The sequence below is a fragment of the Macaca fascicularis genome, chromosome 3 (assembly GCF_037993035.2).
Source record: "Macaca fascicularis isolate 582-1 chromosome 3, T2T-MFA8v1.1".
Taxonomy (NCBI): domain Eukaryota; kingdom Metazoa; phylum Chordata; class Mammalia; order Primates; family Cercopithecidae; genus Macaca; species Macaca fascicularis.
Window position 1 is genome coordinate 114,816,687 of NC_088377.1, and position 14,165 is coordinate 114,830,851.

The 14,165-nt window shown below is 35.5% G+C and overlaps 1 protein-coding gene across 4 annotated transcripts in view; it reads left to right on the forward strand.

Annotated features, from left to right (window-relative positions):
- AGMO (alkylglycerol monooxygenase) overlaps window positions 1-14,165 on the forward strand; it is a 356,657-nt gene that overhangs the window by 181,199 nt on the left and 161,293 nt on the right. For all 4 annotated transcript variants that reach the window (XM_005550068.5, XM_074036594.1, XM_005550067.5 and 1 more), the window contains 2 exons: window positions 9,901-9,983; window positions 11,210-11,315. In XM_005550068.5, the coding sequence (XP_005550125.2) occupies window positions 9,901-9,983; window positions 11,210-11,315 (189 nt within the window). The remainder of the gene's footprint in view (window positions 1-9,900; window positions 9,984-11,209; window positions 11,316-14,165) is intronic.

Sequence of the window (14,165 nt, forward strand, 5' to 3'; positions counted from 1 at the left end):
TTAAATATATCTTCATATCACTATTAGTCTTTTCTAATTTGGTGAGTATCAGGCAGCTTCTTTAAAAAGTTATCGTATAACAAACACAATCAATGATAACCTCCTCATAATTTAAATTACAATCTCACTTTGATTTATTAAGTATATGTAAAAATTAAGGAATTTCATCCTGCTTTGGAAACTCCAGTCTAAATGCACAGTTCTTTGGAGTTACATTTCCTCATTAAAAGTATTCCACATAAAGAGGCCAGGCACAGTGGCTCATGTCTGTAATCCTGCACTTTAGGAGGCCGAGGTGGGTGGATTACTTGAGATCAGGAGTTTGAGACCAGTCTGGCCAAGATGGTGAAACTCCATCTCTGCTAAAAATAGAAAAAATAGCCAGGTGTGGTGGCAGGTACGTGTAATCCCAGCTACTCTGGAGGCTGAGGCAAGAGAAGCACTTGAACCCAGGAGGTGGAGGTTGTGCAGGAGCCAAGATTGTGCTATTGCACTCCAGACTAGGTGACAGAGCGAGACTCTGTCTCAAAAAAAAAAAAAAAGAAAAGAAAAGAAAAGAAAAGAAAATCCGTTTAGAAAGAGAGTCTGGTGGGTCTCTCTGAAATGGTCTTTTAATACCTTTTCTCTTATGTGTTTTGGAAAATAATGAAAAGGTATGTAGTTCATAGATCCACTTTTTTCTTAGTAAGAAAATAAAAGTTTCCTTTTAAAATTGTATGGAAATCTGTGCTGATTTCAGTGAGATCTTGAGGCAAATACAAATTATTCAGAGTGGCTTCCACAAAATAGTTTTAAGGAGCATTCAAGAAAGATAATATGTTAACAACCGACTCTTGTGGCAACTGTTGTAGGATCTTTCTTTGCTAAAGATTTTCAGTCCTGGAGTAATTACTATCCAATACTGAGGCACAACCCTTTGGTGTTCTCGACTCAGTGAATGTCCAGTGAATCATGAGATTTTCCAGTCTGTCTGGTAGGAACATGCATTATACGCATACTGGGCATTGTAACTCTGATCCTTTTTTGCCCTTGGATAATTTCTTCAGTGTATCACGCATGAGCTGTTACACTAAAGACTTGATTGGCACTCTGCAAAATTTTAGGGTTCTCCACGTATAACTCTCCCTTTTTTTGGTACCCAATTTTCCAAACGCTAGCCTCCTTGGTTTCTCTCAAATCCTGGCTCCTTCTCTGCAATTCAGGGAATTCACCAAGCTCCTCTGGGTCCCTCTGTGTTGTGACCTAGAAACTCTCAAGGTGGGAAACTGGTGCAATATGGATCATATTATTTGTATCCCATTTCCCTGAAATCGCTGTTCTTTGTTGCCTGGTGCCCTGTGATTTGAAAACAATCATTTCAGATATATTGCTATTGTTTTTCAGGTAGGAGGGTGAATTTCTCTATCTTATCAGGTATACATTCATATTTTAATGGAGTAGAACCATAGTGTCAAATTTTTTGTAGAAACTGATGAACTCCATGTCAATTCAATGTTTTGAACTACATGCTAATTATACTTTTTAGCCAATATATTTTCAACTTTGATATATTTATTGTGTTTGCTTCTTGCTTGAAATTCTAGTAAATGTTTATTGTAGTTATATTCCTCTTGGTATGCTTTAGTAGTAGCCACCTAGGGAGTTCTGAAAATGTAGGAAAAATAATAAGATAGCCAATATTGACAATTATTTTAAAGAGCAAGAAATGCTTTCAAGACAGATTCTTGAGACTCACATATAATTATACATTGCAGTATGGTGTCACATTGGATTCTGCTCTTGTGTTTATGTTGTAACACTGAGAAGCATCTTCAGGCCTTAGGACTCAGCGTGACAAACCCATAAGCTCGTAGAGTCTGGAAGGTGGAGCCCTCAGAGCTATAGAGGTAATGAGGGCAGCAGAATAAGTGTGCCAGGAAACTCAATCTGCTGCCTTCATATCAGAAGTTATAGAGGTTTATGTGTTAGGCAATATTAGCCTCATTTTACAGATGTCTGAGAAGATGAGCATTAATCAAAGTAATGAATTTTGTAGACCTTGTCAGGCATCTTTTAGGGAAACCACTAAAAATGCACCATCTTGTGATTGTAAGAAAATCTAGACTTTTCATTTCTAAATCTTTAGAATAAAATTATGGAAAATATTATCAAATCATCTTTGACAATGCATAAAGTTTAAAAAAAATTCTTTCATATAGAAACATACTGTTATTTTGGGATATGGTGACCGAGTTTGATAGCTCCTTTGTGAGGTTTGTTTGGTGGGGAAACGTGAGAGGAGGTTGTATTGACCACCAAGGTTTTCCCATGCAAGGGCAGGACAATGATAGTCTTCTTCAAGAACAAAAGGGCTTTCTTCTTTATAATATCTGTGGGCAAAAGAAGAATTCCCACACATTCATTGACTATTTAAGTAATGTGGCATCAAACATGTAATTCTGCTATTGTTAATGATATCTCTTCCTAAGTGTATTTTTCCATCTATTTAAAGAAAGTTGGAGGAGATAGGGTTCTGCAGGCATACTTGGGGCTACGAATCTATACCATCATCCTTGCACTGGGAAACCTATGAAAACAAGAGCTACCAAATATATATATATATATATATATTTGTTTTTTTGAGATAGAGTATCACTCTGTTGCCCAGGCTGGAGTGCTGTGGTGCCATCTCAGCTCACTGAAACCTCCTCCTCCAGTTTCAATCAGTTCTCCTGCCTCAGTCTCCCAAATAGCTGGGATTACAGGCATGCGCCACCACCATGTCTGGATAATTTTTGTATTATTTTTGTGTTTTTAGTAGATATGGGGTTTTGCCATGTTGTCCAGGCTGGTCTCGAACTCCTGGCCTCAAGTGAATTGCTGACCTCAGCTTCCCAAAGTACTGGGATTACAGGCATGAGCCACCACGCCTGGTGAAACTTGACAGACAGTTTTTAAAAAGGAAAAACAATTTATTGCCTCACAAAGCTATTTATGGTTATGATCTTTCCCAAATGCTTTCTGTGATTAAGAAGTGATCATATATCCAAATTAAAATGGAACTAATTTAGAATAATTTCAATTTAGCACTTTAGGAGAGAGATATTTTATATGAAAGATAAACCAGCAGTATATAATTTGAAATGGGAGTAAATTGAATGAAAAATATAATCCTCCCTGTTATAAAAAATACTAATAAGTTACATGTGATTTCACATATTGTTTAACACATAGGAGACTAAATGTTTATAGCCTTTAAAACCTATAAATTATATTCTATTTTTTTTCCTTTTGTTCTAGTGTACCTGGCCAGTGGTCTTATTGGCAAAGACTAAGGTGGTATGAATTCAAGGGCAGGGATTTTGTTCTCCTTGGTTACTCAAACTCATATTTACCATAATGCCCAGCACATACTCAATATATATTCATGGAATGAATTTGTAGAGTTTATTTATTTATTTATTTATTTATTTATTTATTTATGAGGCAGAGTCTTGCTGTGGCACCTAGACTGAAGTGCAATGGAACAATCTCAGTTCACTGCAACCTCTGCTTCCTAGGTTCAAACAATAGTTTATTCCTGCCTCAGCCGCCAAGTACCTGGGACTACAGGTATGTGCCACCATTCCCGGCTAATTTTAATATTTTTAGTAGAGATGGGTTTTCACCGTGTTGGCCAAGCTGGTCCCAAACTCCTGACCTCAAGTGATCTGCCCACCTCAGCCTCCCAGAGCGCTGGGATTACATGCATGAGCCACCACACCCAGCTGAATGTGTAGAATTTAGAGAAGTTCAAATGACTATCTACCTTACTAGTCTATCAAAGGATGCTATATAGAAAAACTTAAGTTCCATAGGAAAATGAACCCTAAATTCAGCATGTGTTGTATATTGAATTCCCTCTTCAATACTCTCAGTTTCTTTTAAACTAATTTTTGGGATATTCTGTTTTTTAAGGAATTAAATAATTATTAAGGTACTTAATATTTAAATATTTAACATTTAGAAACAATAATTTAATATTAAACTACTGATTGAATAATTTAGTGGAATTTATTTTAAAGTTTGAGGAATATAAAATATTGCTATTAGGCAGGGTGCAGTGGCTCACGCCTATAAACCCCAGTACATTGGGAGATTGAGGCCGGACTTGAGTCCGGGAGTTTGAGACCAGCCTGGACCACATGGTGAAAACTCATCTCTACAAAAAATACAAAAATTTGCCGTTGACTGGGTGCAGTGGCTCACACCTATAATCCCAGAACTTTAGGAGGCAGAGGCAGGCAGATCACCTGAGGTCAGGAGTTCGAGACCAGCCTGGCCAACCTGGTGAAACCCTAACTCTACTAAAAATAAAAAATAAAAAAAATAATCCAGTATGTATGGTGGTGGGTGCCTGTAATCCCAGCTACTCAGGAAGCTGAGGCAGGTGAATCGCTTGAACCAGGGAGGTGGAGATTACAGTGAGCCACGATGGCGCCATTGCACTCTAGCCTGGGCAACAAGAATGAAACTGTCTCAAGAAAAAAAAAAAAAAAACTAGCCGTGCATGGTAGCATGTGCCTATAGTCCCAGCTACTCTGGAGGCTGAGGCAGGAGAGTAACTTAAGACTGGAAAGAGAGGTTGCAGTGAGCCTAGATGGTGCCATTACACTCCAGCCTGAGTGATGAGAGTAAAACCCTGTTTCAAAAATAAAATGAAATAAAATAAAATATTATTAAATATTTAATATTAAATTATTGATTAATTGTATTAATAATGTTTTATTCTCGGGTTTTTTATAGTTTGAGGCCTTACATTCAAATGTTTAATCAATCTTGAGTTAATTTTTAAATATGGTGAAAGGTAGGGGTCCGGTTTCATTATTCTCCGTACGGTTAGCCAGCTATCTCTGTACGATTTATCGAATAAGGAACCCTTTTCCCCATTGCTTTTGTCAACTTTGTCGAAGAACATTCTGGACCTTGGCGTAGGGAAATAATTTATGAGTAAGCCCTCAAAAGCAATTGCAACAAAAACAAAATTTGACAAGTGGGACCTAGTTATAATAAAGAGCTTCTGCACAGTAGAAGAAACCAGCAACAGAGTAAACAGACAATCTACAGAATGGGAGAAAATATTTGCCAATTACCTATCTGACAAAGGACTAATATCCAAAATGTATAAGGAACTTACGCAAATCAGCAAACAAAAACTAAATAACCAGATTAAAAAGTGGGCAAAGAACATAAACAGGCACCTCTCAAAAGCAGACATGCAAGTATCCAACAAATACATGAAAAAACTCTCAACATCACTAATCATTAGAGAAATGCAAATTAAAACCACAATGAGATATTGTCTCACACCAGTAAGAATGACTATTATTAAAAAGTCAAAACACAACAGATGCTAGGGAGGCTAAAAAGAAAAGGGAACACTTATACACTGTTGGTGAAAATGTAAATTAGTTCAGCCACTGTGGAAAGCAGTTTGGAGATTTCTCAAAGAACTTAAAACAGAACTACCATTTGACACAGCAGTCCCATTACTGAGTTATATACCCAAAAGAAAATAAATCACTCTATCAAAAGACACGTGCACTCATACGTTCATTGCAGCATTATTCACAATAGCAAAGGCATGGAATCAACCTAAGTGCTCATCAATGGTGGATTGGGTAAAGAAAATGTGTTACATATATACCACGGATTACTATGCAGTCATGAGAAAGAATTCATGTCCTTCACAGCAACATGAATGCAGCTGGAGGTCATTACTCCAGGTGAATTAGTGAAGGAGCAGAAAAACAAATACTGCAAGTTCTTACTTATAGGTGTAAGCTAAACATTGGGTACCCTGGGCATGAAGATGACAACGATAGACACTGGGGACTAAGAGAGTCAGGAATAAAGGAAGGGGGCAAAGCTTGAAAAACTAATTGTTGGATACTATGCTCACTACCTGGGTGATGGGATCATTCCTATCTCAAACCTCAGCATCAGGCAATATATTAATGTAACAAACCTGCAAATGTATCCCCTGAATCTAAAATAAAATTTGAATTTGTAAAAAATGAAATAAAGATTCAATTTTCCCAAAATATCGTATTAGCAATGTAATAAGAATTATTACCATTTAATATATTAATACTAAAACACAAATATAAAATATTCATTCATTTTATCAGTCATTCAATAAACATCTATTGAATACTATATTCTAGGCACTTGGGATACGACAGTGAACAAAGAGATAAAAAGTTTCACTGAGTTTACACCCTAGTAAGAGGAGACAGACAACAGAGAATGCACCAACAAACATAAGTGTATAGAAGTGATAAATCATATGAAGAGCAATAAAACAGAAGATGGTTATAGAGAGTTATGGAGAAGTACTATTTTATGTCGGAGGGACAAGGACATGTATTTGAATAGAGACCTGAATGAAATGCGCCCTAGTGTTCACTGGGGGAAGTCATTTCAAGCAGAAGGAATACTGGGTGAAACAGACTTGAGTGGAGATAACGTTTGTCATGTCCAGGAACAGGAACATTTCTGACATGGTTTATTATGAGTTAAAGAGAGGAAGATCACTAGGGATTAAGAGTGAGGTATGGTGTAGTTGGGCTAGAGTGATGACTTCGAGCTTTATTCTGAGTGAGCCCCTGGAGGGTTTAGAACATGTGTGACATGATCTCACTTAAGCTTAAAAGGATCACTCTGCGTACTGTGGGTTGGGGGCTGTGGTAGGTGGACAGGTAATTTTAGAAGTAGGAAGACCAGTTAGGAGAGTATTTCAACAATTGTTGGGGAGAACATCTTGGGGTGGAACAGGGTATTAGTCATGCTGTTTATAACACATGGTTTTATTCTGGATATATTTTAAATATATCTCTGATGTATTAGAAGAAGACAGTGACAGAAAAAGTTAAGGACCAGTCACAGGTTTTTGTCTTCAGTAACTGAAGGCTAGGAGGTGTCATATTCTAAGATGAAGAAAACTAGGGAATATATGGTGTAGAGGAGGAGCTCAAAGGTAGTGTTTTAGTCATGTCGAGTTTCAGTTGCCTGTGAACCAGTTAGAGATATTGACTGGGTGGTGGATTCCTACATCAAGCTGGTTTCCACTCTGATTCCAGTAGTCAGGATGCAGTTTGGTAAAGAGAATTATCTCTATTGTCCACGTATCACACATTTCCTAACCAAAGTAAATACATGTACGTATTCCATCTCTGAATTTTCTATAACATCTGGAAGAGCTAGTAGACCTTCTATTTATGCTTCTCTGTTGTTTATCTTACTGTAATTAATTAAGATTAGCCTAAGCTCCTGAACATAGTAACAATAGCACTAACCATGACCATCAATTGACTTTTTTACTCTGTGCCAAACACTCTTCTAAGTATTTTATAAGATTACAGTCCTTGCCAAATGCGTATTTTATTTCAAATGTACCAAATGCATAGCTGAGGCTTTAAAATGTCAAATCATTTGCTCATGGTTACATGGATGATAGGTTTAAATAATTATAAATTCTATGTTCTTAAAGAGCATTTGTAATCATACTGTAGATTTTGACACAAATCGTTTCTCCCTTTTATGTAAATTTTCCCCACCAATAACCACAGTGAAGCAATATAGTGAGAGAAGCCGTTTTATTCAAACAAAGTAACTAAAAAAACCTTAGTGATTTCTACCACCAGGAAAGTATTTCTCTGTTTTTTGTTGTTGTTGTTGTTATTTTTGGATTTTTGTTTGTTTGTTTTTGGTCTCACTCTTCCTTAGTGGACATCGCTGACCTGCACGTATCCAAATATGAATAGCACTCTCCTGCTCTGATCTAAGACGTTCTGGCTTTCACAGACTCCCCCATCCTGTATATAATACCTATCATTGTGCCCCTATTCCTAAACAGTCTAATACTTTTATATTCAGGTTTTTGACCACTCAACAATACTCTTCCATTAACGTATTGCTTTAGAGGGTTTAAAATCTCTTGACAATTCTGGCTGCCATTCCAGGAAGGTGGCCATGAGAGATGGGGTGGTTTTTAAGAGGGTATGAAGCTACGGTACTGCATGTGAGCAAAAATTGCAACTGATGACTTTTGTTTACTGTTTATGACTTTGGACAGTTGCAATTTAATTGCAAATAAGGATATTAGCTAATAATTAGGTGAAATTCTTTGTATTCATTTCAAAGGGGAAAAAAAAGGAAAGAGTGCTTGCATCATGTTTTGGGCACTATTTTAGCCAATCTGTTCTATTACACCTCTGGGTTTTCATAAAGATGGAACTTAAACTCCACCAATGAGTAGGGAACTCATCCAGGAGCTGTGTCAAATACTTTGAATTTACTGATCCACTTTTAATCTGAAGTCACGTTCACCTGACTCTAAGCTTTGACTATATAATCTCAATTTAGACTTCTGCCATTAGCCCCTTTAAATCTATTGCTCATATGTATTCTACCATCATCATGCTTTGTGATCAGGCAGGCCTATTTTGAGTTTCAGAGGCGTTATTTACTTTCTGTGTAATGATAGAAAAAGTTAGATGATCCTTTGTTTCCCAGATTGTGTTCGCTTTTTTTTTTTTTTTTTTTTTTTTAATAAAACCGAGTTTGGTTTTTTTTTTAAATCAAATACGAGTGTATATGTGTAATCTCTTTTATACATATGTTTTCACTCATAAACACAGTCTCCTTTAAATGACAACTACTCTGCAAAGTTATTGGGAATGTAACAAAATTAAAGTACAAGAAACACATGCCATAGAAGCTGTAAAATAGTAGATGTTCAATAAACATTATTACATTTTAATATGTAAATTAAATGCATTTTAATTTATAATTCTGACAGAAAAATGTTTCCTGTTACAATGATTCAAAAGATAATTTTTTAAAAATTTATCATTTATTTCCAGTACATTGGGATAAAAACTCACTTTATGCAACTGTACCCTTTAATTCATTTTTTCTGAAGAAAAGTACAAAAGACCAGACTAAAATTGAGACAAACATTTAAAGGAAAAAATCCTTTGACTCAGAGTCCAAAAGCAAGCTGTAAATGGTTAATTTTTCCAAAAGAATTAGTTTTTATACATAATATAAAGAATTTTACACTATAAACAAAGACTGCTGTACATGTACTTAAATTAGAATTCTGATATCTGCTTTTCCTCTAATTCTTCTGGAGCACAAAGCATATTTGCAAGTCAGAAATCTAATAATCTCAAAGGACTGACTGTCTTAGAATAAGCTTTTACCCTTAAGATACCTGGAAAGATAGTACTCATTCTTTCCCTTGGCTCAAAGTCCAATATATCAGTAAGTTTTAATTAGTTTACAAAACTCTGCCATATTAACATGAAGAGCACACTAATACTTAATGTTTAAGCATTAAAAAGATAGCTTTTAACATATATATATGAGCATGTAGATTGAATCAAATATGAGCATATGTGTGTAATTTCTTTTATATATATGTTTTCACTCATAAACACAATCTCCTTTAAATATTTTCTATACTAGAGAAAACTTTGTATTTGAAACCACAAAGATTTTGTTATACTAAAAATAGCTATTAGAATACAGTATTTATTCATCAAAATGTGAGTAATTTATCCATATGTGGGGGATCCACGTGCTGCAAAAAACTATAAAAGTCAAAACTTTAAAGGAGAATTTTAAATGATGATGAACACTTTAAGCAAAATATCATTATGGAATTGTCTAATTATTTCTCCAACTGTCCAACAAAGAACTAAACGGCTTTAAGAAAACCAAAATGTTTTCTGTGTAGTCAAACTTTCTGTAAAGTGTCAATGACAAGTGGTGTAATAGGACATAAAATTTGGGTTGTTTTGTCAGCTTTGACTATTCTTATACCTTTTAACAATTCTCCTAACGGCTCCATTGATCTCTGTGTTTGTTTGACAGGCACTGTCACAAGTGACTCTCCTTCTAAGAGTTTGCTTCATTATCCTGACCTTGACTTCCATTGGATTTCTTCTGGATCAAAGGCAAGAAGTGAAATTCTTGCATTGTTTTTACTTTTACTCAATTCAAGAATTTTCCAGAGTGGTAAAATATCAGTATATTCTGTAACTTTATAGTGTAGTTTAAAAAATAAATATAAAACTTTGATATTTGACTTTTCATTTTTTAGAGAAGTTAACTATATCAGTTCTCCTAACTACTCATTTTTTAAATGAATGAAGTGTGAAGACATTAAATCAGTGAAAAGAGTCTCACTTTAAACCCTAGAAATTTAGTTGCCTAATATTTTATTAGCTGAAAATAAACTTCATAACTCATCAATGCTCAAACTAAGCAATATGTTGATAAAGAACAGATTTTCGGCCGGGCGCGGTGGCTCAAGCCTGTAATCCCAGCACTTTGGGAGGCCGAGACGGGCGGATCACGAGGTCAGGAGATCGAGACCATCCTGGCTAACTCGGTGAAACCCCGTCTCTACTAAAAAAATACAACAAACTAGCCGGGCGAGATGGCGGGCGCCTGTAGTCCCAGCTACTTGGGGGGCTGAGGCAGGAGAATGGCGTGAACCCAGGAGGCGGAGCTTGCAGTGAGCTGAGATCCGGCCACTGCTCTCCAGCCTGGGCCACAGAGCCAGACTCCGTCTCAAAAAAAAAAAAAAAAAAAAAAGAACAGATTTTCCCGGGCTGGAGGCAGTGACTCACGCCTGTAATCCCAGCACTTTTGGAGGCCGAGACGGGCGGATCACAAGGTCGTGAAATCGAGACCATCCTGGCTAACAGGGTGAAACCCCGTCTCTACTAAAAATTACAAAAAAAAAAAAAAAAAAAAAAAAAAAAAAAAAAATTAGCTGGGTGTGGTGGCGGATGCCTGTAGTTCCAGCTACTAGCGAAACTGAGGCAGGAGAATGGCATGAACCTGGGAGGCGGAGCTTCCAGTGAGCCATGAGCCGAGATGGCGGCACTGCACTCCACCTGGGCGGCAGAGCAAGACTCCGTCTCAAAAAAAAAAACAAAAACAAAACAAAACAAAACAACAACAACAACAAAAAAACAAATTTTCCCTAAAAGGATGAGTGTTCATTCTTAGTTTAATCACTGTTTTCAAATAGCTTCGGGGGATATGCTTTTCAAATATATTTAAATACTAGGTATTTCTTGAGAATGAGAAGTTTATCTCTATATTTATTATAACATGTAAACATATAAAGAGCATATTTAAACCTAATGCATGTAATGACATTTTATTTCAGACCCAAGGCAGCTTTTATGGAAACTCTCCGTTGCTTGATGTTCCTAATGCTGTACAGATTTGGTCACCTGAAGCCTGTAGTCCCTTCCTTGTCATCTGCTTTTGAGGTAAGACATTTGTTTTAGGTAGCCACAGGACGGCGTTTACCTACCGCACATTTAATTTATTCATTCAATGATGTTTTCTCTACTTCATTTCTGAACGGTACTTGTGGGAAATCTTGACCTTTTTATTCTTACGTACCAGTACTTGTTAGTTGTGTCATCTGAGCTAGTTAATATTGATGAGCCACAGTTTTTTGCCCCTAAAGTTGAATTGATATCATTAACCTCAGAGAGTTGTTGGACACATGACAATACACAACCTTTATAAAGAAATCAGATCACGTAATAGGTTCTCAAGAAGTGGAAGAATTGATTTTACAAGAAGTTTTTGGCAGAAACTCTGCCATTTGAGATTTTTTAAAAACTTTTAAAGTGAAAATTGTGAACAAGTTTCCTTGTCAGTTACTTATAAAAAGTAATCATTCTACGGAAATAAAGTCACTGAAGTCAATGACATTTTTCTACAACTGAAAAATATGATCTTCTGTGATGGTTAATTCTTATCTTCCAAGAACTGCATTGAACTTTTGGGTATATATTTATTGTTTAGAATCTAGGCAGCTGTTAAAGACATTTATTTTCTCATCACTAGTGCATTAACAGACAGTGTATTAGGTTTTTAATTAAGGGTTATATTGTTTAACTTTGGTGCCAAGACACCTGCCAACATCATCAGAATGTGCAATGTGTAACTTTATTTAAGCGTTAAGCATAAATACTAATATCCCCCGCTCTTAGCATCAATGAAAAACCCAATATATACACTTTCATTATTTAGTATTGATTATAAATTGAAACAACTCCTTTGGAAGTAATTTGGTGATATCTATCAAAATTGCAAATAAACATACCCTTTAACCCAGCATTTCACTTCTAGGAATTTGTGCTACTGAAATGATATGCTCACACACCTGCGAATTGGTGTCTATGCAATATTATTCGTTGTAGCATTATTTGTTATGACATAAGATTAGCAACAATTTAATGGCCATGAATAGAGGACTATTTAAAAATTATTATTCATTAATAAAGTAGTAAAATATGTATCAATAATAAAACAGGAAACCCTTTAGTACCAATAGAGAGCAATCTTAACAATAAAACATGATACAGGATTCCATGGGAAGTATCCTGCCTTACAATGTACATAAGTATAAAAACAGGGAGAGGGAGATATAGGTATATAAATGTATAAATGTATTTTATTGTATGTATGTAAATATATCTAGGAAGATAAACAAAACCTAACATGTTGCTTGTGGGAAGGAAAGGTGAATTTTGTGGTTAGAAGAAAGGAGGAAGCAGAAGATTCTTTACTAATATTCTTTGATACCTTTAAAACTTCTAAACTTCTAAACCATGGGGGTATATATACACGTTATACATATAATGTGAAATTAAACCATGAAGCATACTATCTTAATATCAGGATCTTAGATATCATCTAATTTAATATATTCTGCATTACAGTTGATTTAATGTGTATATTTATTTTGTCTTCAAATTATAACCTAAAAGCAAAATAACCATACATTATACATATTTAATGAAATTCAGAAATACACATGCTGAAAAAAAAATCATAAAATCAAAGAAAATGGCAGTTTAACATCCTAGATGAAGGCACATTCTAATTTAAAGCATGAAAGACAATAATTTCATTTAATGAGAGTACTCTTAGGTTTATGGTGATAGTTTATCTTACACACTCCAGAAGCAAATAAGGAACATAGGTTCCCTAAATTAGCCAATGTTGTAAACATGTGGGAATGTGTGCTTACAAAAACATACCGCATTTGGTATTCTTTGATGATGAGATGGTGGAGGGCAATGTAGTATGTCCAGCTTTTAAGCATGATGAACTCTAGTGATAAGATGATGTCAGTTATTTAGTTAATAGATGAAGGTGAATGGTAAAGACTTGAACTTTGAAGCCATATTGCCTGAATTTGATTCTTGGCTTAAGAACTAAGTAGCTGTGTGTTCTTTGGCAATTACTTCACCACTTAACTATTCTTGGTCTTACTTTCCTCATCTGTAAAAGGAGGACGTATAACATCCATCTAAATAGGATTTTGAGGATTAAGTAAGAGAATATGTGTAAGGAATTTAGCGCAGTGATTAAAACATAGTAAGTGCTCCACAAAAGTTAGGCACTGTTATTATTGCTATTTTATATTAACTTAAGGATCATTTGAAATAATTCTTTGGCCTTGGCTTGCCTTGAGGTCTACAAGTCAAGTTTGGAGACAGCTAGAATGAGAAGTGGGGAAGAACAACAATTTTGAAGGAAATGTCAGAGCTATGAATTCTTGGTCTGACACTTACTCTGTCTGTGACTTTGGACTCTGTGCCTCAGGTTGTTCAACTGTAAAATAGGTTTAATAAGAGCTAACATACATTGAGCTCTTACTATGTCCTAAGTGCCTTACTAGTATTATTCCATTCAGTATTCATATCAAACCTATGATGTAGTTACTTCCATTATCTTCATAATGAGAATATTGAGGGGTGTACACAACTTGTCTAAATGCACATAACTATTAAGTGAATAAGTCAGGGAACAAACTCAGGAAGTCTGACACTATAACTCTTAATGATCAAGGTACATTTTCATCCATGTAATGATAACAATACTCATCTACCTCAAGGGTTATAGCAAAATACAGCAAAAGTAGCTTGGAAAATGTGAAGAGCTATAATAAAATGTCTTATCAATTTAACTGCAAATGAGTTCTGAAGAGACAAGTGGTTTGAATAATTTACCTCTGAATTATCTTTGGTTTATGATTCAGGGAAAATAGGACCTCATGGAAAAATCTTTCAGAGTGCTTAGCTACTCTTTCCATAAAC